At 39.7% G+C, this 26,131-nt stretch overlaps 1 protein-coding gene across 1 annotated transcript; it reads left to right on the top strand.

Annotated features, from left to right (window-relative positions):
• On the top strand, positions 1 to 25,836 carry LOC120542717 (protein Wnt-8a-like). The gene is made up of 7 exons (XM_039775350.1): positions 1 to 164; positions 19,731 to 19,851; positions 19,945 to 19,978; positions 20,192 to 20,330; positions 21,081 to 21,206; positions 23,301 to 23,443; positions 24,348 to 25,836. Exons 2-7 carry the CDS (start codon positions 19,784 to 19,786, stop codon positions 24,912 to 24,914), a joined length of 1,077 nt encoding a protein of 358 aa, XP_039631284.1. The 5' UTR covers positions 1 to 164; positions 19,731 to 19,783; the 3' UTR covers positions 24,915 to 25,836.
• Positions 25,837 to 26,131: the final 295 nt, after the last annotated feature.

The following is a 26,131-nucleotide window of genomic DNA, read 5'->3' as shown; positions in this document are numbered from 1 at the left end:
ATGGCTTGAAAGAGCGAATGCGCAAGCTACGGTATTTCCCTCAAAAACTTTTAATTTTCTAAACTCGGATTCTCCGCTCCAGCGCTCCTTATTGCGCTTATCTTTCTATATGCGCATTGTAGAGGCAGCTTCATCGAGTTTTAATGGAGCGTCATCGCATGAAGGTAAACGCTCCATACATTTCCTTCATTTAAGTAGAGAAAATTAAAAATGTATTATCGGCTGGGCTGAGACCCTCAATATATGTAAATGCGACCACGGGGGGTTCTGTCACAAAGTAAAGCAATACAATGCAAACCTTTCTAATGCTATTCTCGAATTAATTGAATTAGCTTAACCTGGCAGGACACGCGCATTCCCCTCCACCAAAAAAGAAAAATTGAGGTCATCGGGTCTGTCGTTTTTTGTACCTTTTATCTGTGTCGAATTTCGTATTTGAAGAAGGCCAGGCTAAACATTTTGGAATACTGTTAAGTGCAGAATACGTATTAGGATATTCAAAAGAGAAGTCATTTTAAACAAATTGTCTTATTCACTACCTTGTCACCTTAATTATTAAATTATCACAGTTCTGTTTGTTTTAATAACGAGGCGCATTGCAATATGACGACCATTCCCAGATTTAAAACGAGTCTTCGGCGGTGTGAATTTAAACGACATCAACACTGCGGAGGAAGCGTGTTATTTAGATCAATTGAATTGTCCTGCCTGTTTATAGGAAATTATTCGTTAAATCACTGCTGCAAATTGCTCGTTTCTGATCATCAATACCACGGCTTTTACATATACAGTATATAAATTAATTAAGAAAGAATGTTCTGCCAGGTAGTTTTCCGATTAAACAGACCGCCTGGTGTGCGGCTCTTAACTACAGCCGCGGCTTTTTCTCTCTCTCGCTCTCATTTTCACAGTCGCTTTTGAGCTGAGCCTCCAGTGAAAGTAGTGGATCTGCCAAAGCAGACTGTGATTAACGGGGATTATCCTCACCTGTAATCGCCGCTTACTTTTCACAGTTTGTGTTTCCAGGTTGGGCAAGAAGTGGGAAAGCAGGGAGTTGCATTGATGTTTGGAACTTATAGCACCTTGTAAAATACACAAGAAGTGCCATTCATTCAAGGTGTTAGTATTTGTCGCTCTATGGCTGACTCGATTTCAGTTGGTACTAATTAAAGGGTTTTACTCAGATTAACGTCGGAGCTCCGTGCAGATCTGAACGGTGCGCTCGGGACCTCACGTCTTAAACCTGTGCTCAAGTATCGATAGCTGACATGCCCACCTTCTTAAAATATAAGGGCTGATTAAAATTAACTATCTATTATATAGCGCTTGTGTCTATCTATTTACCAAGCATATAGTGCCTTTTAGATCTACCTATCTAATCGTGTCTTTCAATTGTAGTATACAGTGCCAGTCGTAACTATCATGAAGCACATTTTATATCTTTCTGTTAACCTATGTTATACAGTCTATCTTTTATTATATAAGGTGGTCCAGATCTAATTATGCAATTTTCATTACACTATAATTTAAGTTTATTACATAGAAAATCGCCCAAAAAATCCCGGACCACCGAGAAGTGTGCGAACTGACGACATGAAGAATCGTTTTCGCACGGAACTGGAATCGTCCCCGCATAAATCAAAATCATCCAGACGATCTGGATCTGGACCACCTTGTGTAGTACCCGTATCTATCTACAATATAGTTAGATATGAAAGGTGCTATCTGCCATTTATATAGTACCCTTATCTATCTATAATATAGCACCTTTCATTTCTACCATTTATATAATACCCTTATCTATCTATAATATAGCACCTTTTATTCTATCTATCTGTGGGACACCAAAACGCAACATTTCTTATTTGGTATTAAGCAGGGCAGAGTCAGGGACTTTTATTTACCTTTATAATTATTTATCTCCGATGCAGTTCATAAACTGAAAAGGGGGCCTCATTAAAAATTACAGGATCGCCTGAATGTCTCTGTCTGTAATTTCTAATGCCAAATAACAGCTCTTATGTTTGAACAAGTGGCGCATAACAGCAAGTTGATAGTGATGTCCATGTATTCAGGAGTTGGTGCCCAAACAGTTATTTCAAGAAGGTATTCAAAGAAAGGTCCACTCCATTAGCAAATTCATAGGACTTCCTTTTATCCATTCATATTCTTGTATCCATCCATCCGTTCTCTATGGAGTGTATCCAGTTTATAGTTGTTGAGATCAGTGCCTACGTGCACAACTCTTAATGCTTTTCCCTTTTTCTTTGACCAGTCTCCTTCATGCACGTTTGTTGTACCCTTTCTCACCTGGTGCCCCTTTCTCCTTTCACATAGTCCATCTATTTTCTCTTTGGTTGTCCTGTCCTCCTCCAGCCCCAACATCCCAATATGCATGATTCTTCTGCCCCCATTGTATGCTCTTTATCTCCTTTTCCTATGCTTTCTTGGAGATTTCCCAGACTTTAGCTGTGTCCGGAGCTTATTACGTTTTATTACTCCACACATCAATCCACCATTCTTTTGGCAGTGTATCCAGTTCATTGTTACAGGGTGCAGTACATATACACACTTCTTCTAAAGCTTTTCCCACTTTAATTGAGTAGCCCCCTCCATTCTCATCATTTTCCCCATATCCATCTTAACCTGGCATCCCTTTCTCCTTTCAAACAGTCTCTCCACTTTCTCTTAGGATGTCCTCTTGTTCTCAGTCCTGACGCCCCTATATGTTTGATTCCTAATCCCACATTGTTTTCCTGTCTTCTCATTACATGCCGTTAACCTTTATTCCTGTATGTTCTTAGAGATTTCCCCAACTTTAGCTGTATCTCTGATTCTGTCATTCCAGATCTTATCAAGCTTTGTTACTGTGCTCATCCGTCCATCCATTCTCCAAGCAGTTTCTCCAGTTCCTAGCTATGTGGAGCAGCACATACACACACTTCTACTAAAGCTTTCCCTACTTTTATGGACCATCTTCCTCCATTATCATCTGTCATACACATCCTTTTACCTTTAGATCCTCCCACACCCAGTCCATCCACTTTCTTTTTGGTTGTCCTCTTGTCCTTCATCCTGAAACCTCAATATCTGTGATTCTTCTCTCCACGTTATTTCATTTTCTTACCATTATATGCCCTTAACCTTATCTTCCTGTATTTTCTAAAAGGTTTCTCCAACTTTGGCTAATGTTATCGAGATTTGTTACTCCATCCATCCTCATCTTGTTTCTCCCTCACTGATACCCTTTTCCTCCTTCACACAGTCCATCCACTTTCTCTTTGATTGTCTTCTTCTCCATCCCAGCCCCTCCATATCCATCATTTTTCTCCCCATGTCGTTCACCTTTCTCATATGTCATATGGCTTTAACCTTCTTTTCTGTAAATTCTTTGAGATTTCACATTCCTGATCTCATCGAGTTTTGTTACTCCACACATCCATCTCCACACCCTCATGTCTGTAGCCTCCAGTTTCTTTCCATTCTCCTCATCAGCTGCCCAGGTTTCTGATCCATACAGCACTGCTCAACTGACCACCATTTTCTTCACTTTACCCTTCACTTTTGCACTAATTCTTCAGTCATATATCACTCTCGATTCTTTTTCCCAATTAATCCAGCCAGATGGCATTCAATGATTTATTTCTGAATGTAGCTCTCCTCGTCTTGTCATTGCTGATCCTAGATATCTGAACGTTTCCACTCTTTTGCAAGTTGTTCCCTGGAGGTTAACTTCTCCTCCATGTTCTTGACCTTTTAATCTTATATAATCTGATCTATAATCAAGGATCATCATGTAGCCCATTTTATGTTAGTCTAGTTATGGATGTTATTTCTAGGGAAACCACAGACCAGGCCCCATGGTGCATGCTATTGCTATTGGCACCTCTAAGCATACTGTGGAAAGGAAATCTTCAGGACTCTACCCTCCATAGCTCCTCTCCACTTTCCTTTCCAAGACCTCTACACTCAATAGATCCTCTCCACATTCCTTTCCCGAGGTGCCATATTGTCATCTACAAATAGCATGCATCATGGGGCCTGGTCTGTGGTTTCCCTAGAAATAGTGCCCGTAATTAGACTAACATAAAATGGGTTTAAACGATGGTCCTTAATGTAACCCAACCTTAACTGCAAACCTCTTATTCCTCTACTACGCCTTATTTTGTGTAGGCACCCTCATACATGTCACTCACTATCCTCACATACTTCTCTGGTACTCCATTCTCCTTCATAAATCTCCACATTTCATGCAGCACAGGGCGAAGTGTGACAACCAACACAAAACCAGGTGCCAGCCCACCATTTGCCACACTTGTGTATATATACTCATGCATACCAGGCCAAATCAGAGTTGTGAATTAACTTAACCTCCATGTTCTTGTTCTTTTAATCTTATATAATCTGATCAATAATCAAGGATCATCTTGTAAACCCATTTTATGTTAGTCTAATTGCAGACATTATTTCTAGGGAAACCACAGACCAGGCCCCATGGTGCATGTTATTTGCAGATGATGTCATAACATACAAAACATCCTGGAGGTTCTCAATTGAATTCAGGTCTGGGGAACGTGCGGGCCAGTCAATGGTATCGATGCCTTCATCATCCAGAAACTATCTACACACTCTGGCCACGTGAGTTGTCCTACACCAGGAGGAGCCCAGAGCCCACTGCACCAGTGTAAGTTCTGACAATGGCTCTAAGAATTTCATCCTGGTACCTAACAGTTGTCAGGGTACCTTGGTCTAGCACGTGGAGGTCTGTGAGACTCTCCAAGGATATGCCTGCCTAGACCATCACTGACCCACCGCCAAACCGGTCATACAGGATGATGCTGCTGGCTGCATAATGTTCACCACGACATTACCAGACTCTTTCATGTCTGTCACATGTGCTCAGTATGAACATGCTCTCATCTGTGAAGAGAATATGGCACTAATGGTGGAGCTACCAGTCAAGCCGCACGGTGATGGGCTGTGAGCATAGGTCCCACTAGAGGATGTCAGGCCCTCATGTCTCCGTCATGGAGTCTGTTTGTGACAGTTTGGCCAGAGACGTGCAAACCAGTAGCTATCTGGAGGTCATTTTGTAGGGCTCTAGCAGCGTTCCTCCTGATTCTCCTCACATAAGGAGGCAGATAGTGCTCTAGGCTGATGCCCTTCTACATCCCTGTCCAGCTCTCCTCCTGGTCTCTCCTCCATGCTCTTGAGACTGTGCTGGGAGACGCAGCAAACCTTCTTACAACATCACATATGGATGTGCCATCCTGGAGGAGCTGGACTACCTGTGCAATTGGAATGGGCTGCAGGTACCACCTCATGGTACCAGTTGTGACAAGGACACTAGCAAAACTCAAAACTGGAGAAGTATCATTCAGGAAGGATAAGGAAAGAGCAACTGTCTGTGGCCACCATTTCCTTTTGGGGGGTGTCTTCTTGTGTCTTCTCCAGATCACCTGTTGTCACTTTCATTTGCAACAAAGCAGGTGAAGTTGATTCACGATGGCTTGTGCTTCCTGACTGGACAGATTGACATCCCTGAAGCTTCATTGTCTTAGTGTTAAAATGGGATCATTATGTGTCTCCTTCTTTTTTTGAGCAGCGTATAAGAGGACTGGTGTTCGGTATAAGGTTGGTTCCTGCCCTGCTGGTTGGTCTTAATACAGTTTATTTATATAGCTCCTTTCTCATGTAGCCTGGATGACACTGAATTCCCTTTGGCCCTGCAGACTACTGAAATAAGACTGTATGTTTGAAAACGAATAGGTAGAAGGTCACAATGCCAGAACACAATAGTGAAATGTGATGAAATGAGCTGGACTAGCGCTCAGTCTAAGATTAGTTCTTGCCCTGGTGGCTGATGGTGATAATACTATTTATATTGCGTCTTTCTCGTGATACCTGGATGATATCAAATTCCCTTCAGCCATATAGACTGTTGAAGTATGAATGTCTGAAAATGGATATATGGAAGGGCACAGTGCTACAACTGTGTTATGAGTATTTACAACTAGCCAATGTGATCAGATTAACAGGACTGGTGCCCAGTCTAGAGTTGGTTCCAGCCCTGGAAGCTGATTATGAGATATTTTATTTATATAGAACCTTTCTCATGCTACCTGAATGACTTCAGGTTCCATTTTGGCTTATTCACTATTGAAATAAGAATTTGCTTTCCCATCTTTCCATTCTTAGACAATGTTACAACTGTTTTAGGTGCATTTACAAAAACCAAATGTGGTCAAATTAACTGGATTGGCACTCAGTCTAGCGGTGGTTCCTGCCATGGCAGCTGATGATGATACATCCATCCATTCATCCATCCAACCCGCTATATCCTAACTATAGGGTCACGGGGGTCTGCTGGAGCCAATCCCAGCCAACACAGGGCGCAAGGCAGGAAACAAACCCCGGGCAGGGCATCAGCCCACCGCAGGGCACACACACACACCCACCCACACACCAGGCACACACTAGGGACAATTTAGAATCGCCAATGCACCTAACCTGCATGTCTTTGGACTGTAGGAGGAAACCCACGCAGAAATGGGGAGAACATGCAAACTCCACACAGGGAAGACCCGGGAAGCGAACCCGGGTCTCCTAACTGCGAGGCAGCAGCGCTTGATGATAATTCATTTAAACATATATTTTATTTCTATAGTGACTTTGGGTGGAGTGGTGGCTCTGAGGCTAGGGATCTGCACTGGCAATTGAAAGGTTGCTGGTTCAAATCCTGTAAACGCCATAAGTGACTCTACCTTGTTGGGCCCTCAAGCAAGGCCCTTAACCTGCAATTGCTCCGTCCTCGGTATGACGTTAACCTGCATCCAGCCCTGCAAGTAGGCCATCCAACCTGCAGGAATAAACCTGAGGGTTGGTGGCAGAATTGGCACTCCAGCCACCGTAACAAACCTCCCTCTGTTTCATTCCATCTGAACTAGCATGGTGGTGAGGTGTCACCCATCGCATGGCTGCACTCGGGCCCTAATCTGGCATCCTGAGGTGGTTTGTCATGTGATGGGTGCAGCAATGCGCTTTATCAGTGTGTGCTCCTAACCTCTCTCCTCTCTCTCTCTCTCTCTCTCACACACACACACAATAATCAGATGACCTCAGATTTCCTTCAACCCTATAGAATATGTCTGAAAACAAACGGATGAAAGGGCACAGTGTTACGACTGTTTTAGGTGTATTAACAACGATCAATTGTGATCATTTTAACTGGACTAGTGCCCAGTCTAGAGTTGGTTCCTGCCGTGGCACCTGACGATGGTATGTTTTATTTGTATAGCACCTTTCTTGTGCTACCTGAATGACATCAGAGTCATTTTTGCATTATACACAATTGAAATAAGAATGTCTGAAAATGAATAGCTAGGTTTGTTCCTACCCTGGAGGCGAATGATAATGATGATGATACATTTAAAGATATGTTTTATTTGTATAGTGCCTTTCTCATGTTGTTTGGATGACAGTGAATTCTCCTCAACTCTATAGACTAACAAAATAAGAACGTCTGAACATGGATAGATGGAAGGGCACAATTAAATCATCAAATGTGGTCAAATTAAAGATGTACAAATACACAAAGTAGAGAATATATATACCCTAAACTGGGCTACTAGTCCAATCTAAAAAAATAAATACAATTCAGTGCCCATCCTTGAATATATTATTCAACTTTACAGCATCAGCCTTGAAGCAGGAGCCAACCTTGAATGGAGTGCCTGCCTATCGCAAAGTAGACCCTCTCACTTTTCAAGTCTCAGACCTAATTGACAGTTGCTAAAACCACACATTAAAGCAGTGACACTGTATGTGTGAAAGTTTTAGTTTAATATGATCATTTAGGTTTAGTTTTAGACACTTTTAAGCTTGAATATAGGTCATGTCTTTCTTTATACTGAGCACACTATTTTATGTCACATGATCGGATAATTGATATTACCCACTACACCAAGAGTTCCCAAACTTTTTTCAGCCGCAGACCCCTTTACCAAAAACTTTTAAAACCGTCGACCCCCAGTCATTTACTTTACTTACTCAAATTAATAAATTTGTACAGTACTCGATATTAAATATTTCACTAGATATCAAACTTTTCATTTTAATCACTTGTAATTAATAATTGAAAAGATAAAAGGACTACGGAATATGGTATTATCTTGTGCAACATTTAATATCGAAACAAAATTCAAGCAAAAAAATACAAGCAAAGTGCTTTTTTACATTTTTGACATTTGTGAAATAAATATGTAAATTCAAAAATAAGTACAAATAGTCCAAGCTGTACTGTCTGCATTTCTTTTCTGGTTCAGTCATATTGTTATCTGAAGAAATCAAAACTTTTATTAGCAAACAATTTCGAAAGACCCTGTGATTAAAAAAAAACAAACAATAAAGTATGTACTTACTTGAAACAGAAGATTTTTGTTCAAACTCGAATAAATAAACTGTGTTCTCTGATTTTCTTTTTCGTAGTACTGCTCCTCAATAAATAATTATATTCAAAGTTCAAATCACAAATAAGTAAATGTCACATCAAACGAACCAATTTATAGCGTTTTATGAACGCATGACCGTACAAGACTGATAGATTCTGCTAATATCGAATATCCGTCGTCTCGTCCCACCGCAAGCAAGTGCGGACATGCAACGGTTTTTCATGCAACTCGCTTTGATACACACGATAAGACAATGCACATGTTTGTGTTACATGTACTTTCATGCATTCTTACGTGTGACTCTTTTAATGACACATTTTACCTTTTCGTTCGTAAGTTTGGTATGTAATGTGTTTTTATCAAAAAAGTGTTTTTTTTTAATTATTTTACTTCTTAATTGGGTACCTATTTTAATCATAGATATTTTGAAGTAACAAACAAATAGCAGTAGTAAGGGGGTTTAGTTTTGCTGTTGTTGACCTCCAAATTTTTTTATTGAAACTATCGACACCTAGAAAGTTCAAACCGACCCCAGGGGGTCGATATCGACAACTTTGGGAACTCTTGCACTCGACCTTTCCAGATTATTTTTATGCCATATAATAAATGCTGGACACTCTTTCCAAATTTGTATAACAGACGTTTTAATGTTCTTTTTCATAAATACATTTTATGAACGCTAAATTCCTATTGCTCTGTCTACATTTTTAAAAATAGCCTTTCTTTAACGGCACTTTACTGGGTTGTGTGGTTCCTTATAGAACCCTCACTTGACAATGAACTGCTTCATTCTGAGACAAGTTCTTTGCATATGAAATTGTGTCTTTGTGGTAGGCTACATATCGCAGAAGGATACTAACAGATCAAGAAAATCTGAATTGAGCCTGCATGACTCTGCGCCGTAAGACTCCTTTAAAGTCAAGAACTCTTTGGTATTTCACAGGCCTGTTATCATCGATCCACTGAAGCTGTTACAGTTCTAAATAAAAGATCCCTTCAGAAAGCTTCATGTCGATGGTTCTCTTTTTGACAACAAAAAACAGTAACCCAAATGGCATTGCCCTGAAAAATCACTTTGGCGGCCTTATTTTCAAAGAATCACAAACACAAAGCTATAGATTTGGGGTAGCCACCCTGTATACTTGGAAACAAGCGAGCAAAAAATGAATATATAGTGTCTCGTCAGACATTGCTCAAAACAGAACTTCTCACAATGAGATAAGATGGAGGTTAAACGGAGTCGGTACAGGAAGTAAGGTCAAGAGAGCCGGGACCGGAAGTGATGTCATCAGGCGGGATTTACTTCTGTGGGTCTGCAGAGGCATAGACATATATAGGTAGACGCCGCATTCACTGTGTTGCCCAGTCGACACGATACGTCAGCACGTCAGCCATATTGTGAGTGGAAAAAGTGCCATTTAAACTAATACAGGTAGACGTGGAAAACGGGTTTTCTGATGAAAAAACAATAACGTTTAAAACAGTATCGTTTACATACAACAGATTTGGGCAAATCGTTTAAATGCAATTATTTATATCCATTTATACACTAATAATGGCAATTATTAAATAATAACAATAATAATCATTATTATTATTATTAAATAATTCCTCCCATATAAGTAACACATTTCTCAGACTGCCTTCTTCCATCTCCGAAACATTTCTAGACTTCATCCTGTACTGGTTAATGCCCGAGTCACCTCACGTATAGATTACTGTAATGCATCCCACAAAAACGATTCCATTGCTTACAACTTCTTCAAAATTCTGCTGCCAGTATAATAACCTGCTGTTCTAAATCCACTGAACACGTCACACCGATTCTCTCTCAGCTTCACTGGCTCCCTGTTCACTACAGAATACAATCCACAATCCCGCTCTGAACATTTAAAGCTCTCCATAACCTCACTGATCTCCTCCAGACTGGCACTCCTCTCGCTCACTCAGATCCTCATCTGCAGCTCGACTTTCTGTACCGCACATCAGACTCAGTGCTATGGAAACTCGAGCGTCTCTCCTTGTGCTCCTCAACTCGGGAATTCTCTTCCCTCTCATATCCGTCAGCTCGATTCAATAACACATTTTAAAACTGACCTCAAAACTTATCGTTTAAAACTGGCATACCAATTGTGAATTTTGCACTGTTACTGCCAGTTATCTTTGTTTGTTTGCTAATTATTTCTTATTGATTTATCATTCTCTTGTTTTAATTTTACTAATATTGTTTCATTTTATTGGGTAACCTTGAGTGCTAAGATTATAAAATGGGATTTTCTAATGGCCAAATATGACCAAAACAATCGTTCAGCCTTACCTATGAAATGTAATCCCCTGGGATCTGGTTTGGAGCGTACAGCGGTTTACACAATTCCAAGCAGCACATGCGTGAGGCCTCTTTATCCATTACTTCACTCCACAGCAGTGCCACTCGCAATATGGCGGCGACGTTGACGTACGATGCTGCTGGTCATGCGCCGTCTAGTAATTCTATGTCTATGTGCAGAGGAGTAGAGAGAGGAAGTGTTAGCAACAGCGCCAACCCCTGGTCTGGCAGACAATTAAGTTATTTAAGTCCACAATCTGTCGCCCATGCACACATGTGTGACAGAGTGTATGGTCTGTCTTATTCAAGTAACTACACAATTTCATTTTAGGTTTAGATATAGATTATACTTTATCTGCCCCCAAGGGGAAATAAAAAAATGTACAGAAGTTCAAAAAAACCAAACTATTACAATAAAAGCAATAACAAATCAAAAACACACATAAGAACTTCAGTTGGGTTTATTGAGGGTGGCAGTAAGATGTGATCAGATCTGCCCGGTTGTGCCACTGGTTTAAATTTAAAGACATTTGAATAGAGCAGGTCCAGCTGGCAGTGTCCACCATTGGATGATGCTGACAGGTGTTTGTTTCCTTGTTTGAAGTCGCCAGCATTCAGAATGATTCATCATTAACATATTAGTAAACAGTGCCCAATCTAAGCCATTTGGAGCTCTAAGCAGGGTGGTTAAATGTCGGCATTATTAGACTTTGATGACCTGTTGTGGGGAAGTGCCCCTCTGTGTCAGGAGTGTGCACCTCTTTAGTCGTCCCTTTACACCATAGACTTTAAGGAACACATGCCCCTTGGTGTGTGGAGCACGTGCAGTTTAACTTTCATAAATGGTTCCCAGTGCGTAACAGTGCCCACTCAGTACCATCAGAGTTTGACGACCGGTGGGGTGAGTCCCCATCGATGTTCAGTAGCGCGAACAGCACTCCTTTGCGCAAGAAATTTCACAAATGAGAGGAGACCATTCAGTCCATCAAGCTCGCTTGTGTAGCCAATAGCTAAGCTCTCTCAATATCTCATCGAGATTCTACTTAAAGCTTCTCAAGATTTCTGCCTCAACTCCATGTCTCGGGAGTTTGTTCCACATTCTCACAACTCTTTGCATAAAGAAGTGTTTCCTGGCTTCAGTTTTAAATACACTTCCCCTTAATTTCCACTGACGTCCTCGAGTACGTGATTCACTCTTAAGCTGAAATAATGTTGCTGGATCAACTTTATCAATGCCTTTAAAGATCTGGATGAGGTCCCCACACAGTCTCCTCTGCTCGAGACTAAATAAGTTTTATTCTCTGAGTCTGTCACAGTAGGATATGTCCTTAAGTCCTGGGACACACTTGGTTGCTCTCCTCTGCACAGCTTCATGTGCTGCTATGTCTTTCTTGTACCGTGGTAACCAGAACTACACACTGCAGTACTCCAAATGTCGTCTTACCAGTACATTATATAGCGTGTGCCCCTTGGGGCATGTGCAGCTTTACTTTCATAAACCGTATCATCAGTGTTCAACGACTCTGCGGGGAGTCCCCCTCTGTGCCAGGACTGAGTGCCCCTTCCAGAGCTCAAACGGTGCCCCTTTGTGTATATACTCTAGACTTCATGGAGTGTGCGCCACTTGGTGTGTGGTGCCCACGGTGTAACAGCGCCGTCTCAGTATCAACAGAGTTCATCGACCAGGTGGGGAAGGGGGTCCTCGGTGCGCGGCGATTGCTCCCTCCTTAACTTTCATAAATGGCGCCCAACTAAGTCTCCTGATGGATTGACCGGCTCTGCAGGTAAAAGTAATTCAGTTCTGTTGCTGAGTCAGATGAATCCTGGCTATGCAGAACTTCAGATATTTCTAGTGTGACATATTCAACATGTGATTTCACTTATCATTTATAAACTACCAATTGAAATAGTTTTTAAGAGGCAGTACGGTGTTGTAGTCACAAACCCTCCAAACTCCATTGACTTAAGTCCCAGACCAGTCATTCTGTTTTGTCACAGTGACGTTTGTTTGTTCTCCCTACGTCTTTGTGGACTTTACCTGTACTGTTTGTGTTCGGTTCTCTCATGCTGAAGATGTGCGTGTTTGGTTAATCTGCAGTATAACTGATTGTGGGTATCTGCCCTGTAATGGACTGCCACCCGACTGCCTTTCTGCCTGTGTCACTGGGGTATTGTACATTTGCCATACCAGTGATTCCCCAAAATGGTGGGTTTAGATGAACATGTCACATGAGGTCTGGCTTCTATGTGGGCTTATACTGTATTTAAAATCTTTCTGTCTAAGAGAGCTAAAGGACCTGAAATTGTAAAGATGTATAGGATAAGCAACAGGACATGGCTTCATGGTTGTGACCGTGCTCTGAGATGGTGGGTGCCCACTCTGCCATCCGTAGGTTATGCTCCTGCTCTAACCTTGGGGCTGCCAGGGTGGGCTCTGACACCCTTTAATCCTGTTGGGAAGCTGAAGTTAACTGAATAAATAAATACATTGATTGGCTGGCACGGTGGCAAGGTGGCGCAGTGGGTACCGCTGCTGCCTCGCAGTTAGGAGACACGGGTTCGCTTCCCGGGTCCTCCCTGCGTGGAGTTTGCATGTTCTCCCCGTGTCTTCGTGGGTTTCCTCCCACAGTCCAAAGACATGCAGGTGAGGTGCATTGGCGATCCTAAATTGTCCCATGTGTGTGTGTGCTTGGTGTGTGTGTGTGTGTGCACCCTGCAGTTGGCTGGCACCCTGTCTGGGGTTTGTTTCCTGCTTTGCACCCTGTGTTGGCTGGGATTGGCTCCAGCAGACCCCCATAACCCCGTAGGTAGGATATAGCAGGTTGGATAATGGGTGGATGGAATACATTAATTAAATAAATAAATATTAATTATTCAGAAACTCGTGTGATCTTATATGGTTGGGGCAGCTGCTCCTATTTGTCATGGTACTGGGGGAGTGCTGGCCACCATTAACGCAGAAAGATTAGTAGACATTTCGGAGCAGCATATGGTACAGGATTTTTCATAAGTGGTGCTAACTGTTAGCGTTTGTCCTTCACGCCACACCGGTGACATTAAAGCCCCTTATGTTTTATCAACGTTTCTGCCACCTCTGTCACCAGCACGTTGGGAATTGGGATTTCAAAAGAAGGAACCATGAGAAGCAAATCAAGGTGAAATTTCCATCCATTCATCCATTATTAAATCCACATATCCAGTTTAGGGTCTTGGAGGGGGTCTTTAAAATGTATTTGTGCTTAATGTGTCTAGTTTTGCTTTTGACCATTGAAACCAATTACTTATTATTGCCAATAGGTTTATTAACATTTAAAGATGATTTTTTTTTTACCTTTTTTTTCATCTTAAAAGTGTTTAATTCATAAAATCAGTTTCTAGCCTTTTTAAAGAGTGGTAGAAATGTATAAGTGAAGCCTTCAGTAAACGCCATTTTCTTAAGCCAAAGAAAGAAAGAATTCTGCATGTGTGGTTTGTATGAAAGAAATCTATTTGATATGAATGATAATAATTAGAATAATAATTCTTGACATTTATAGAGAACTTCTTTCGCTACTCAAATCACTTTTTCATAGTGAGTGGGGAGCCTCTTCAAACACCACTAACGAGCAGCACCCACCAGGATGTTGCAATGGCAGCCATTTCTGTGCCAGCATACTCACCACACAGTAGCTGTTAGGTGGTGAAGAAGGAATGAGAGAAAGAGAGAGAGAGAGATACTTAGCCAGGGGATGATTAGGGGGGCATAATGACAGTAGGTCATGGTGGGCAATTTAGCCAGGACATCTCTTTATGAAAGATGCCCAGGGATATTTTATGACCACAGAGAGTCAAGAGCTCAGTTTTATGTCTCATCGGAAGGACGGCATCATTTTTACAACACAGTGTACCCAACCCGTCACTGTACTGGGGCATTGGGATCCCCATTCAGACCGCAGGGCAAGCGCCCAACGCTGGCTTTGACAACACCTCTTCAAGCAGCTGCCCAAGCTTTTCCTAGTTGATCTCCCATTCAGAACATACCAGTGACCAGTCAAAATACAGAAATGTCCACCCGCCCATCCATCTATTATGAAACCTATTTAAATTAATAATCTGTGTCCGTCAGAGGGTGCTGTATAAAATAAGAAGTGATCTTTGCTATAATTTTAGAATATCATATTCAGAAGGTTGTGCATGTTTTCTTCGATGTGAATTACATTTTTATAAAACTACAAACAAAGTAAAAAGATCCATAGAATTTCCATAGATTAATATTTATATTATCAAGTAATATGCCATGGGAAGCATGGTGGCACAGTGGTAGTGCTGCTGCCTCGCAGTTAGGAGACCTACGGGTTCGCTTCCTGGGTCCTCCCTGCATGGAGTTTGCATGTTCTCCCCGTGTCTTTGCAGGTTTCCTCCCTCAGTCCAAAGACTTGCAGGTTAGGTGTGTTGGCGATCCTAAATTGTTCTTGGTGTGTGTGTGCCCTGCGGTGAGCTGGCGTCCTGCCCGGTGATTTGTTCCTGTTTGATCAATAACAGGTCTGAGAACTTCAAGTGTGTTTCTGGTTTTAAAAAGACTCCTTTTACAGGCAGTAACTCAGGCTACCTGTGGCTTTTCTTAATCTGTTATTTTCCTGCTAGGCTATACCAAAAAATAAAAAAAAAGAGTCTGTATTGTCCACGTATTTGGAAGTTCGTCAAAACCCAAAGGACTAAAGATGCCCAATCACAACAAAATGGTGCTTTACAGAGCAATGGAGCCACAAGGAACCACACAACCCACTAAACCCAGTAAAGTGCCTTCAAAGAACCAGAATATGTACGAGTGTGTGGACGTGCCTGAAGCTGCTGAGAGGTCTGTGTGTGTATTGGGGGGACGAGAGGGGGCTTTACAGCCAACACCTAATCCTCAGTGTTCATGCTGCAGATGGAATGATACATTTCTTAAAAAAAATTACCTGATTTAATTAAATGATATATTTAAATTTTGATATTGTAGATCGATTGTAATAAATACTGCACAGAGCCCAAAGTTATTATTATTTTTTACTTTTTTGTTTTCACTGCAACTGTGGATTTTAATTACAGAAAAAGTTGTGTATATTCAGAGAAAAAAGTGTGTATATTCATATAGGGCCTATAATTATGTGTGTGTGTGTGTGTGTATGTGTGTACAAATATAGTGTCTGTGTTTACACGCACGCACACACACACAGGCACACTGTACATCTCTATAAATGTATGTATGTGCAGTATATAGGCATATACAGCATATACAGTGTGTGTATATTTTAAATGAGATATGTATATATAGTTACAGAGATGCTCATACACAAATGTATTGTATATGCATATTCAGTGTATAGAAAGTATATGTGTGTATGTATATTATGTATATTTTATATGTTATATGTATATATAGGGTTAAATGTAAATACTGTATGTATATACAGTGTGTGTGTGTGTGTGTGTGTGTGTGTGTGTGTATATATATATATATATATATATATATACAGTGGTGTGAAAAACTATTTGCCCCCTTCCTGATTTCTTATTCTTTTGCATGTTTGTCACACAAAATGTTTCTGATCATCAAACACATTTAACTATCCATCCATCCATCCATTTGCCAACCCGCTGAATCCAAACACAGGGTCACGGGGGTCTGCTGGAGCCAAACCCAGCCAACACAGGGCACAAGGCAGGAACCAATCCTTGGCAGGGTGCCAACCCACCGCAGACATTTAACTATTAGTCAAATATAACACAAGTAAACACAAAATGCAGTTTTTAAATGATGGTTTTTTTTATTTAGGGAGAAAAAAATCCAAACCTACATGTGTGAAAAAGTAATTGCCTCCTTGTTAAAAAATAACCTAACTGTGGTGTATCACACCTGAGTTCAATTTCGTAGCCACCCCAGGCCTGATTACTGCCACACCTGTTTCAATCAAGGAATCACTTAAATAGGAGCTGCCTGACACAGAGAAGTAGACCAAAAGCACCTCAAAAGCTAGACATCATGCCAAGATCCAAAGAAATTCAGGAACAAATGAGAACAGAAGTCATTGAGATCTATCAGTCTGGTAAAGGTTACAAAGCCATTTCTAAAGCTTTGGGACTCCAGCGAACCACAGTGACAGCCATTATCCACAAATGGCAAAAACATGGAACAGTGGTGAACCTTCCCAGGAGTGGCCGGCCGACCAAAATTACCCCAAGAGCGCAGAGACGACTCATCCGAGAGGTCACAAAAGACCCCAGGACAACGTCTAAAGAACTGCAGGCCTCACTCAATTAAGGTCAGTGTTCACGACTCCACCATAAGAAAGAGACTGGGCAAAAACGGCCTGCATGGCAGATTTCCAAGACGCAAACCACTGTTAAGCAAAAAGAACATTAGGGCTCGTCTCAATTTTGCTAAGAAACATCTCAATGATTGCCAAGACTTTTGGGAAAATACCTTGTGGACTGATGAGACAAAAGTTGAACTTTTTGGAAGGCAAATGTCCCGTTACATCTGGCATAAAAGGAACACAGCATTTCAGAAAAGAACATCATACCAACAGTAAAATATGGTGGTGGTAGTGTGATGGTCTGGGGTTGTTTTGCTGCTTCAGGACCTGGAAGGCTTGCTGTGATAGATGGAACCATGAATTCTACTGTCTACCAAAAATCCTGAAGGAGAATGTCCGCCATCTGTTCGTCAACTCAAGCTGAAGCGATCTTGGGTGCTGCAACAGGACAATGACCCAAAACACACCAGCAAATCCACCTCTGAATGGCTGAAGAAAAACAAAATGAAGACTTTGGAGTGGCCTAGTCAAAGTCCTGACCTGAATCCAATTGAGATGCTATGGCATGACCTTAAAAGGCGCTTCATGCTAGAAAACCCTCAAATAAAGCTGAATTACAACAATTCTGCAAAGATGAGTGGGCCAAAATTCCTCCAGAGCGCTGTAAAAGACTCATTGCAAGTTATCGCAAACGCTTCATTGCAGTTATTGCTGCTAAGGGTGGCCAACCAGTTATTAGGTTCAGGGGGCAATTACTTTTTCACACAGGGCCATGTAGGTTTGGATTTTTTCTCCCTAAATAATAAAAACCATCATTTAAAAACTGCATTTTGTGTTTACTTGTGTTATATTTGACTAATGGTTAAATGTGTTTGATGATCAGAAACATTTTGTGTGACAAACATGCAAAAGAATAAGAAATCAGGAAGGGGGCAAATAGTTTTTCACACCACTGTATATATATACACACATACACACACATATATATATATATATACATAAAACACATATGCTGTACAGGCATACAGTATATGTATATACGCACATATACATTCCTTACTTTATTTGTTAACTTAATTTTGCCTAATCTTATTTTTATATTTTTATTTTTTTTTATAAACTTTTTTCTTCATCTTGTAAACTTTGTGCTACATCATTTGGATGCAAACGTGCTATGATAAATGATGTTGTTGTTCCCAGGAGATATATATCTCTGTGTGTGTCTGTATGTGTGTATTTATTTTTTTATGTGTATATGTATATATGTATGTATGTGTGTGTGTATATATGTATATACTCACATACTGTATATACTGTACATACACAATATATAGATATAGACAGTGTCTATGTTTGTGTGTGTGTTTACAACCAACACCTAATATTGAATGTCCATGCTACAGAGTGTTAAGCAGATTGAACAACATTTTTTGTTTTTTAAATATGCCAGATTTAATCAAATGCTATTTAAATTCTAATATTGTTGGTATTGCATTTTTGAAATTTTTTAGTTTTCACTGGGACTGCATGTAGACATTTGTTAAAAAAAGTATCCCTAAAACAGTAGTGTGTAAACATGACAACAAGTATAAATGTATGGGGTCTATATACTGTACATGTGTGTTTATTTGTGTGTGTGTGTGTGTGTGTGTATATATATATATATATATATATATATATATATATATATATATATATATATATATATATATATATATATATATATATATATATATATATATATAAAATGACAAACAGATAAATATCTTCTGGGAACAAATAAAGTTTTGTCAACGACATTTATTTCTTTAGCATGTTTGCATTCAAATGACGTAGCTCAAAATTTACAAGATGAAGAAAGTACTAGGGTGTTGTACCATGTTAGCTATTATTAAATGTAGTGAAGAGTCAAGCAAAATGACACCTTTTATTGGCTAACTAAAAAAGATTACAATATGCAAGGTTTCAAGGCAACTGAAGAAGGGGCCTGAGTTGCCTCAAAAGCTTGCATATTTTAATCTTTTTAGTTAGCCAATAAAAGGTGTCATTTTGCTTGACTTTTCACAGGATGATGAAAGAAAAGATTATAAAAAATGTAAAATATCAAAATAAGATTAGGCAATATTAAGTAACAAAGAATAAAGTACGGGATGCCTATGTGTGTATATACATATACAGTATGCATGTACAATAACGTATGTACTGTATATTCAGTGTGTGCATTTACAGTATTTGTGTGTATAACAAGACTCTAAGATGCTCTTGTCGAACCTAAATCGTTCATTCGTCCTTGTTTTCAGGATTAGCAAACACATTCTAGTGTTAGTGATACATAATCACTTCTTGCTTGTTTTATGGCATACAATTTGGTTTCAGGCTGCACCACAAAGCCCAAACGAACAGTTTCCTTCATTCATCGTTTCTCGCGCTGAAGTGCTGCTCGTTAATTATATTAACTGTCTGTAAACTCCGAGCTTTAATTAATGTCGAGTGTTGTATGTAAACTTCATTGCTCTTTGAATGTTCCTATTAGGCGGTGCCCTTTGTTTTGCTCTCAGCAAGTTGCCCAATGACGAAGCTCCAGTTCGTTTAAAAGGCAGACTCGAGCTTCCCCGTCATCGGGGTCATATAAATTTCACGGACTGCATCCTCACCTCCACACTGTCTTCTCTCCAGTATTTTAACAGCAGTCTACCCAAGGGAAAAGGATAACCACGGGAGTCGCGGCCATGATCCCCTACAAAATCATAACCTCAGTCATTCGGCTGTCTTACTTCATCTGCTTGACGTCGGCATGGTAGGAAATACCAAAGTGCTCAGAAATGTTTGCGGAAAGAAGAGCGTTTTGGTTTTTTTCCCATACTAAACTTTTCCACATTTTTTTTTTCAGGTCTGTGAATAACTTCCTTATGACAGGACCTAAGGTAAAATCAGACAAAATCAATTTGCAAGATAATGAGATATAAGGATGCGCAAAACATGCGCAGTATTTTCAATTATTTGTACTTTTAACGTGTTTAGAATATTTCTAAAATGAAATGTATGCAAATGAATGTATGCAAATTAACTGTTAAAATCTAGCAGTAGCACTTGCTTATCCCAAGTTTCTTTCTTTCTTTCTTTCTTTCTCTACACAGGCGTTCCTGACTTACTCCAGCAGCGTCCAAGCAGGTGCCGAAAGTGGAATCGACGAGTGCAAGCATCAGTTCGCTTGGGACCGCTGGAACTGTCCGGAGAGCGCCCTTCAGCTGTCAACCCACAACGGACTCCGAAGCGGTAAGTCTACCCAACTTTTTACGATTTTTTCCGCGCACTTCTGTTACTTTTTTCTTCCAGTCTTAAAAATGATAGTTCTTTATTGACACTTTATGGTTCTTTAGTGGGTTGTGTGATTCCTCATAGAACCATTGCTTCATCAAGCGCCATTTAATTCTGGGATGGGTTCTTTGCCTATGAAGTTGGCTGTTTGTGTTTTAAAAAAACTTCCTAAAATCTACATTTTAATGTATGGTAGGATGCCTATACAGGGTGGTCCAGATCTAATTATACAGACCCAGATAGTCTGGATGACTTTGATTTATGCGGGGACGATTCCAGAACACGATTCTTCATGTCGTCAGTTCTCACACTTGTCGATGGTCTGGGATTTTTCGGTCGATTTTCTATGTAATAAACTTAATAAATTATAGCGTAATGAAAATTGCATAATTAGATCTGGACCACCCTATAGGACATTAGCGGATTAAGAAAACCTTAACTTGTTAGCCTTTAAAACCATGACCCACTGTATATTTCAAAAATCTGTCCCCGTCCATTCATGGTCAATTACTATATGGAGCCTTTTAAGGATCTAAATAAATAAATACCAGTCTACAACCATCATGTGGATGGGTCTTAATGGAACCAAAAATGATTCCTCTATGGAGCCACTCTGGTACCTTTGACTTTTAAGAATCTACAATTTAGTACACGCATAACTAATACAATCACGAATAACTATTCCTTATATCATATATTTTATTTTAGCAACAAAAGAAACCTCATTTGTCCACGCCATCAGCTCGGCTGGTGTGATGTACACTTTAACAAGAAACTGTAGCATGGGAGACATTGACAACTGCGGCTGTGACGACTCAAAAAATGGACAACCTGGTAAGATCTCGAAATTATAAAACGTCTGTAAAAATATGGAATTGCTTTTGTGTTTTGGAAGTAAATATTCACTTTGTTACCTCACTGATAAAATGGAATTTGCCTTCGGCCCTGGTTATTGGAATTTGCGGGTTCAGAAAAAGTAATGGATGGAATTTTCAGTTTGGGAGACTTAAAATTGTTAGTTGTGTTGTATTGTACCGTATGGCATTAAGCAGGGCAGGATGCTCATTTAAAAAATGTCTTCCGATGTGCCGGTCTGTCCACCTGAGCGTCGAGCTTTGTTAGTCCGCTTTAAGGCGAGTTTGTGTCGGCGGCGTCTGTTGCGTTGCAATTCATGTGCACTGAACTTTCGGTCTTGTGTGGATTTACGGCTGCGTATTTATTACGCCATTCTGCAGTCGGATATTGTGACCTTTATTAGGAGAGAGAGCGACTAGTGTGTGTGTGTGTGTATGTCTATGTATATGTATGTATATGTTTATTTGTACATAAAGCACTTACAAATGTAAATTGTACATTTTATTTATATGTATATCTGTGTGTGTATGTATATGCATACATTATACGTACATCTGTGTGTGTGTACTCTCTCAATATAAAAATATTTTATTTATATATATATATCTGTATGTATATGTATATATTTATACACGTATATCTGTGTGGGTGTACTCTCTCAATATATAAACACACACACACACACAAATATGTTAGTATATAACAGAGTACTTATCTTTTAACGTACACTGTAAAAAAAATGCGTAAATTTAACGGTAAAAATACTGAGAGGTGAAAGTAAAATACTTTTTCTCAAAAAAAGGAAAATTACCTTATGTTCTGCTGAAAATTACATGTAAATCTTAAGCAATACATTTCATTATTTTTACAGCCAAGTTCTGTAAAATTGATATTTTTCTACCTTCAGAATATGCCAGGTACCGTTTACTTATACAGTTCGGTTACACTGAAACAAAATGGCTGTTAATTTTATATAGCGAAGGTAAACAACTCTAACGCTGTTTCGGTAACGCCCGAGGTTACGATATTTGCATGAGGAAACGCCCCCTTTATCCATATTGTTCTGGTGAGCCGCATGCCCTTTGCACAGTGGGGGAAAATTTTACAGAGTTAGCAGACTTATTTTTCCCGGCGTGCTGAAGGGTTTTTGAGGCTATGGAAGCTTTTATGGTGGGTTGTATTCGATAAGCTGGCACACCTGTAGGACACTATACACCACGAAAGCAAACTTTACTTCTCCACCAGACAACACGCCATAACATCCTTAAATATTGAATTCTTTTCAGTGTATGAAATTAAATAATACAACGTGTTTGTTATTAGTTGTGATTATTTCACTGATCCAGATTGTGTGCAAGTATTTGATCATTTTCTGATGGTTGAACGACTAGCATATTTATTACAGTGTGTGTATCGCTCATTTCTATTGTAATGTGTTGTAAAGGAAAAAGTTATTTACTGTAAAGTTATACCGCACACTTAAAAATACTGTCGCCTACTTTTTTACGGTAAACCTCTGGTAACCTCAGCTGCCAGTTTGTTTGGTTTTTTTTTTTTTGTTTGTTTGTTTGGTTTTTTTTTACCGTGAATTTAACATATTTTTTTAACAGTTATATATACCTTTACATTAACATCAATTAATCAGAAATTATATTTGACAAATTTAGCTAAAGTGTTTCTAGTATAAGAACAACGGCAACTTTGCATGACTTGGTGAGTTAAAACAGTTATTGGAACAACGCGCTTCAAGGTGATTAGAAAAGCGCTACATAAATGTAATTCATTATTGAATTAATAACTGACGTTTTATTGTCTCTGTCTCTCTGATTTGCTTTGGCGTCTTTGTGTGTTCCTCTTTTTCTGTTTATTGTTTATTAATCTTATTAAGAATTTTTATTTTGTATATTTATCTTGGTATTTAATTTTTTTATATTAATTTGTATCCTGTGTGTTCAGTAATTGTTTATATTCCTTCGAATAGTTCTGAAGCGTTCTGAAGATGATAAGGGCACTATATAAATTACTTGCATTATTATTACTGTTATTGTAAGTAAAATGTTTGTGTTTCCCTAGGTGGCAGAGGATGGATCTGGGGAGGATGCAGCGATAATGTGGTCTTCGGAGAGAAAATTTCAAAAGAATTCGTGGACGCCCTGGAGACGGGACAGGACTCGAGAGCAGCCGTGAACCTCCATAACAATGAAGCGGGACGATTGGTAAGATACACTTTTTAATAGAGACTGGGCTGCATCTCATCCATAGAAGGGAAACGAAGATCTGCGGAAACGACAGCGTTTGGCGCTGTGTACACAGCAAACTCTGGAAAATTAATAAATAAATAGAGATGGTTCTTCAGAGCGCTGCCATAGGGGAATCATCTTTGCTTCTGGAAAAGTACCATCCACATGAAGGATCCAGAAAGACCCTTTAATAGAAATCCGCAAAAGGGTTCATAAATAACAATAAACATAGGGTTACTAATTTGTGAAATAGAAATACTATATTTAAGTTCTGATTTGGTTGATATACAGTAATAGAATAGAGCCCGCGTTTCTTTCATGCGGCTGTGGACTTTTGCTATAAAAATGGATTTAAATTTACAGAACAACTGATATTTCTTTACATTTTAAGAAAATGCTGAATGCCTTTAGTACTCCGTATATACGCTAACACACACACACACGCACAATAAATATACACTCTATGCACTATATGAACTTAACATATTGTCTGCTGTACACCTTTTAAAAAATAAGGGCGTCAAAGTAGATCTTTAGAGCGATGCTCTGTCTAACTATTATATAGTGCCTTTCATCTATCTATCTATCTATCTATCTATCTATCTATCTGTTATATAGTGTCTTTCACCTCTATCTATTTATCTATATGTTATATAGTGTCTTTCACATCTATCTGTCCATCTATTTGTCTATCTGTTATATAGTGCCTTTCACATCTATATATCTGTTATATAGTGCCTTTCACGTCTATCTATCTATCATATAGTTCCTTTCATATCTATCTATCTATCTATCTATTAAAAATCAGTTTAATTATAACCTATTCATTAGTAACCCCATCTAATCAGTTAGTTGTTTCTTACTTTCTATTGATTTTTAGGCTGTGAGGGCGACAATGAAGAGGAGCTGTAAGTGTCACGGCGTCTCTGGCAGCTGCAGCATCCAAACGTGTTGGCACCAACTGCCCGAATTCAGAGACATCGGAAACTACCTGAAAGTGAAGTACGATCAGGCGCAGAAACTGGAGCTGGACAAGAGGAGAGTCCGAGCTGGGAACAACGCGGACAACAGAGGTGCCATCGCGGAAGCCCTGAGCAGCACCGCCCGAACTGAGCTCATCTACCTGGAGGACTCCCCGGACTACTGCGTCAAGAACACGAGTCTGGGTCTGCACGGCACGGAGGGCCGAGAGTGTCTGCAAAGCGGCAAAAACCTGTCGCAGTGGGAAAGAAGGAGCTGCAAGAGGCTCTGCCACGAGTGCGGCCTCAAAGTGGAGGAGAGGAGGACAGAAACGGTGAGCAGCTGCAACTGTAAGTTCCACTGGTGCTGCACGGTGAAGTGTGAGCAGTGCACGCAGGTCGTCACCAAGCACTACTGCTCGAGGAGAGACCGAAACGGGGGTCCGTTCCACAACGCAAAGCGCAAAAACCGGGGACAGAGGAGATAACGCGACTGCTGGTGCTGCTGCCGCCGCTGCCCACCGGTCCCCTTTGCGCGGATTGTTTCGAATGTTTTGCGGGATTTGTCACCTCTTTCTGTGAAAGCACTTAAAATCTTGTAAATAGGTAACTACACTTTCTGTATCGGATACTGTGAGGGTGAAACACCTTTTGCTTTATGTTTTGTCGCACTTTTTTACGCAGTGTAACTTTTGAATCACGTTGGATTTTATTTGATTGTATTTTGTTTTTCACCGTCACATTGAGTTTTTTGTTTTGCATTTAAAGACACGAAACCTCTGCGGAGTCCACGTATGAGGTGATGGCTCTGACTGTATACCAATGTCAGTTTGAAATCGTCCCCTTCTTTTTTTAAAGAACAATGTGATATTATTGACTGGGTGGGCTCCTCTGGTTGGAGGGTCGTAAGTGAGCTTAGAGTTTATGCATTCGATTTTGAATGACAAAAGTGTATTTTATTGTATGAATTAGCAAAACCATTTAACAAGCACTGGCGTTTAATACTAACAGCAAGGCCAGGTTTTATAATTATTAAAACTAATTTTATTACCTTTTGGTTTATTATTGGCATAACGTTGAAAGTAAGTGATGTTCCACAGGTGTCATTTTTTCATGGTGTACAAAGCTTCAGACCTAAAAGATAACATTCATAACAGTGATCCGACTCCATTATGTCAGAATGTTTAAAATTACTTTCTGACTCTGCAGTCTAATTAAGGAATTAGTTATAATTAAATGAAATAATCATTTCACCGATTCATACTGTATGTATGGGTCCATAAGTGTCAGCACTTTAAACAGGAGTCACGTTTACATTTTTAAAGTACCAAATGAGACAGAACTCTCTTCTTACTACCTTTAAAGGGAATGAATTGTTGTCATTAATTAAATGAATGCATTGTTTCCTATTTAGATATTTTTTTTCTGGGAATAAAACTAATGCCATTTTTAATTAAACTGGTATGATCTTTATTACCGTTCTCTTTAATTTTATGTGCCAGCTACACTTATTAGAATATTGGAACAATCTAGACAGGAACGGACCATTCAGCCCAATAAAGCTCACCCATCAGCTTAATTCTTCTTAAATAAGATCAAGTTGAGCTTTGAAGGTCCCTAAAGTCCAATGTTACTTGGTCACTCATTCCAAAAAATGGTTTCATTTTTGTATCACACAAAATCTGTGATTCGGACAGGGGTGTGT

This window comes from Polypterus senegalus, chromosome 13 (assembly GCF_016835505.1).
Source record: "Polypterus senegalus isolate Bchr_013 chromosome 13, ASM1683550v1, whole genome shotgun sequence".
Taxonomy (NCBI): domain Eukaryota; kingdom Metazoa; phylum Chordata; class Cladistia; order Polypteriformes; family Polypteridae; genus Polypterus; species Polypterus senegalus.
Note: the sequence above shows the minus strand (reverse complement) of the source record. Positions and strands in the feature narration are given on the sequence as shown.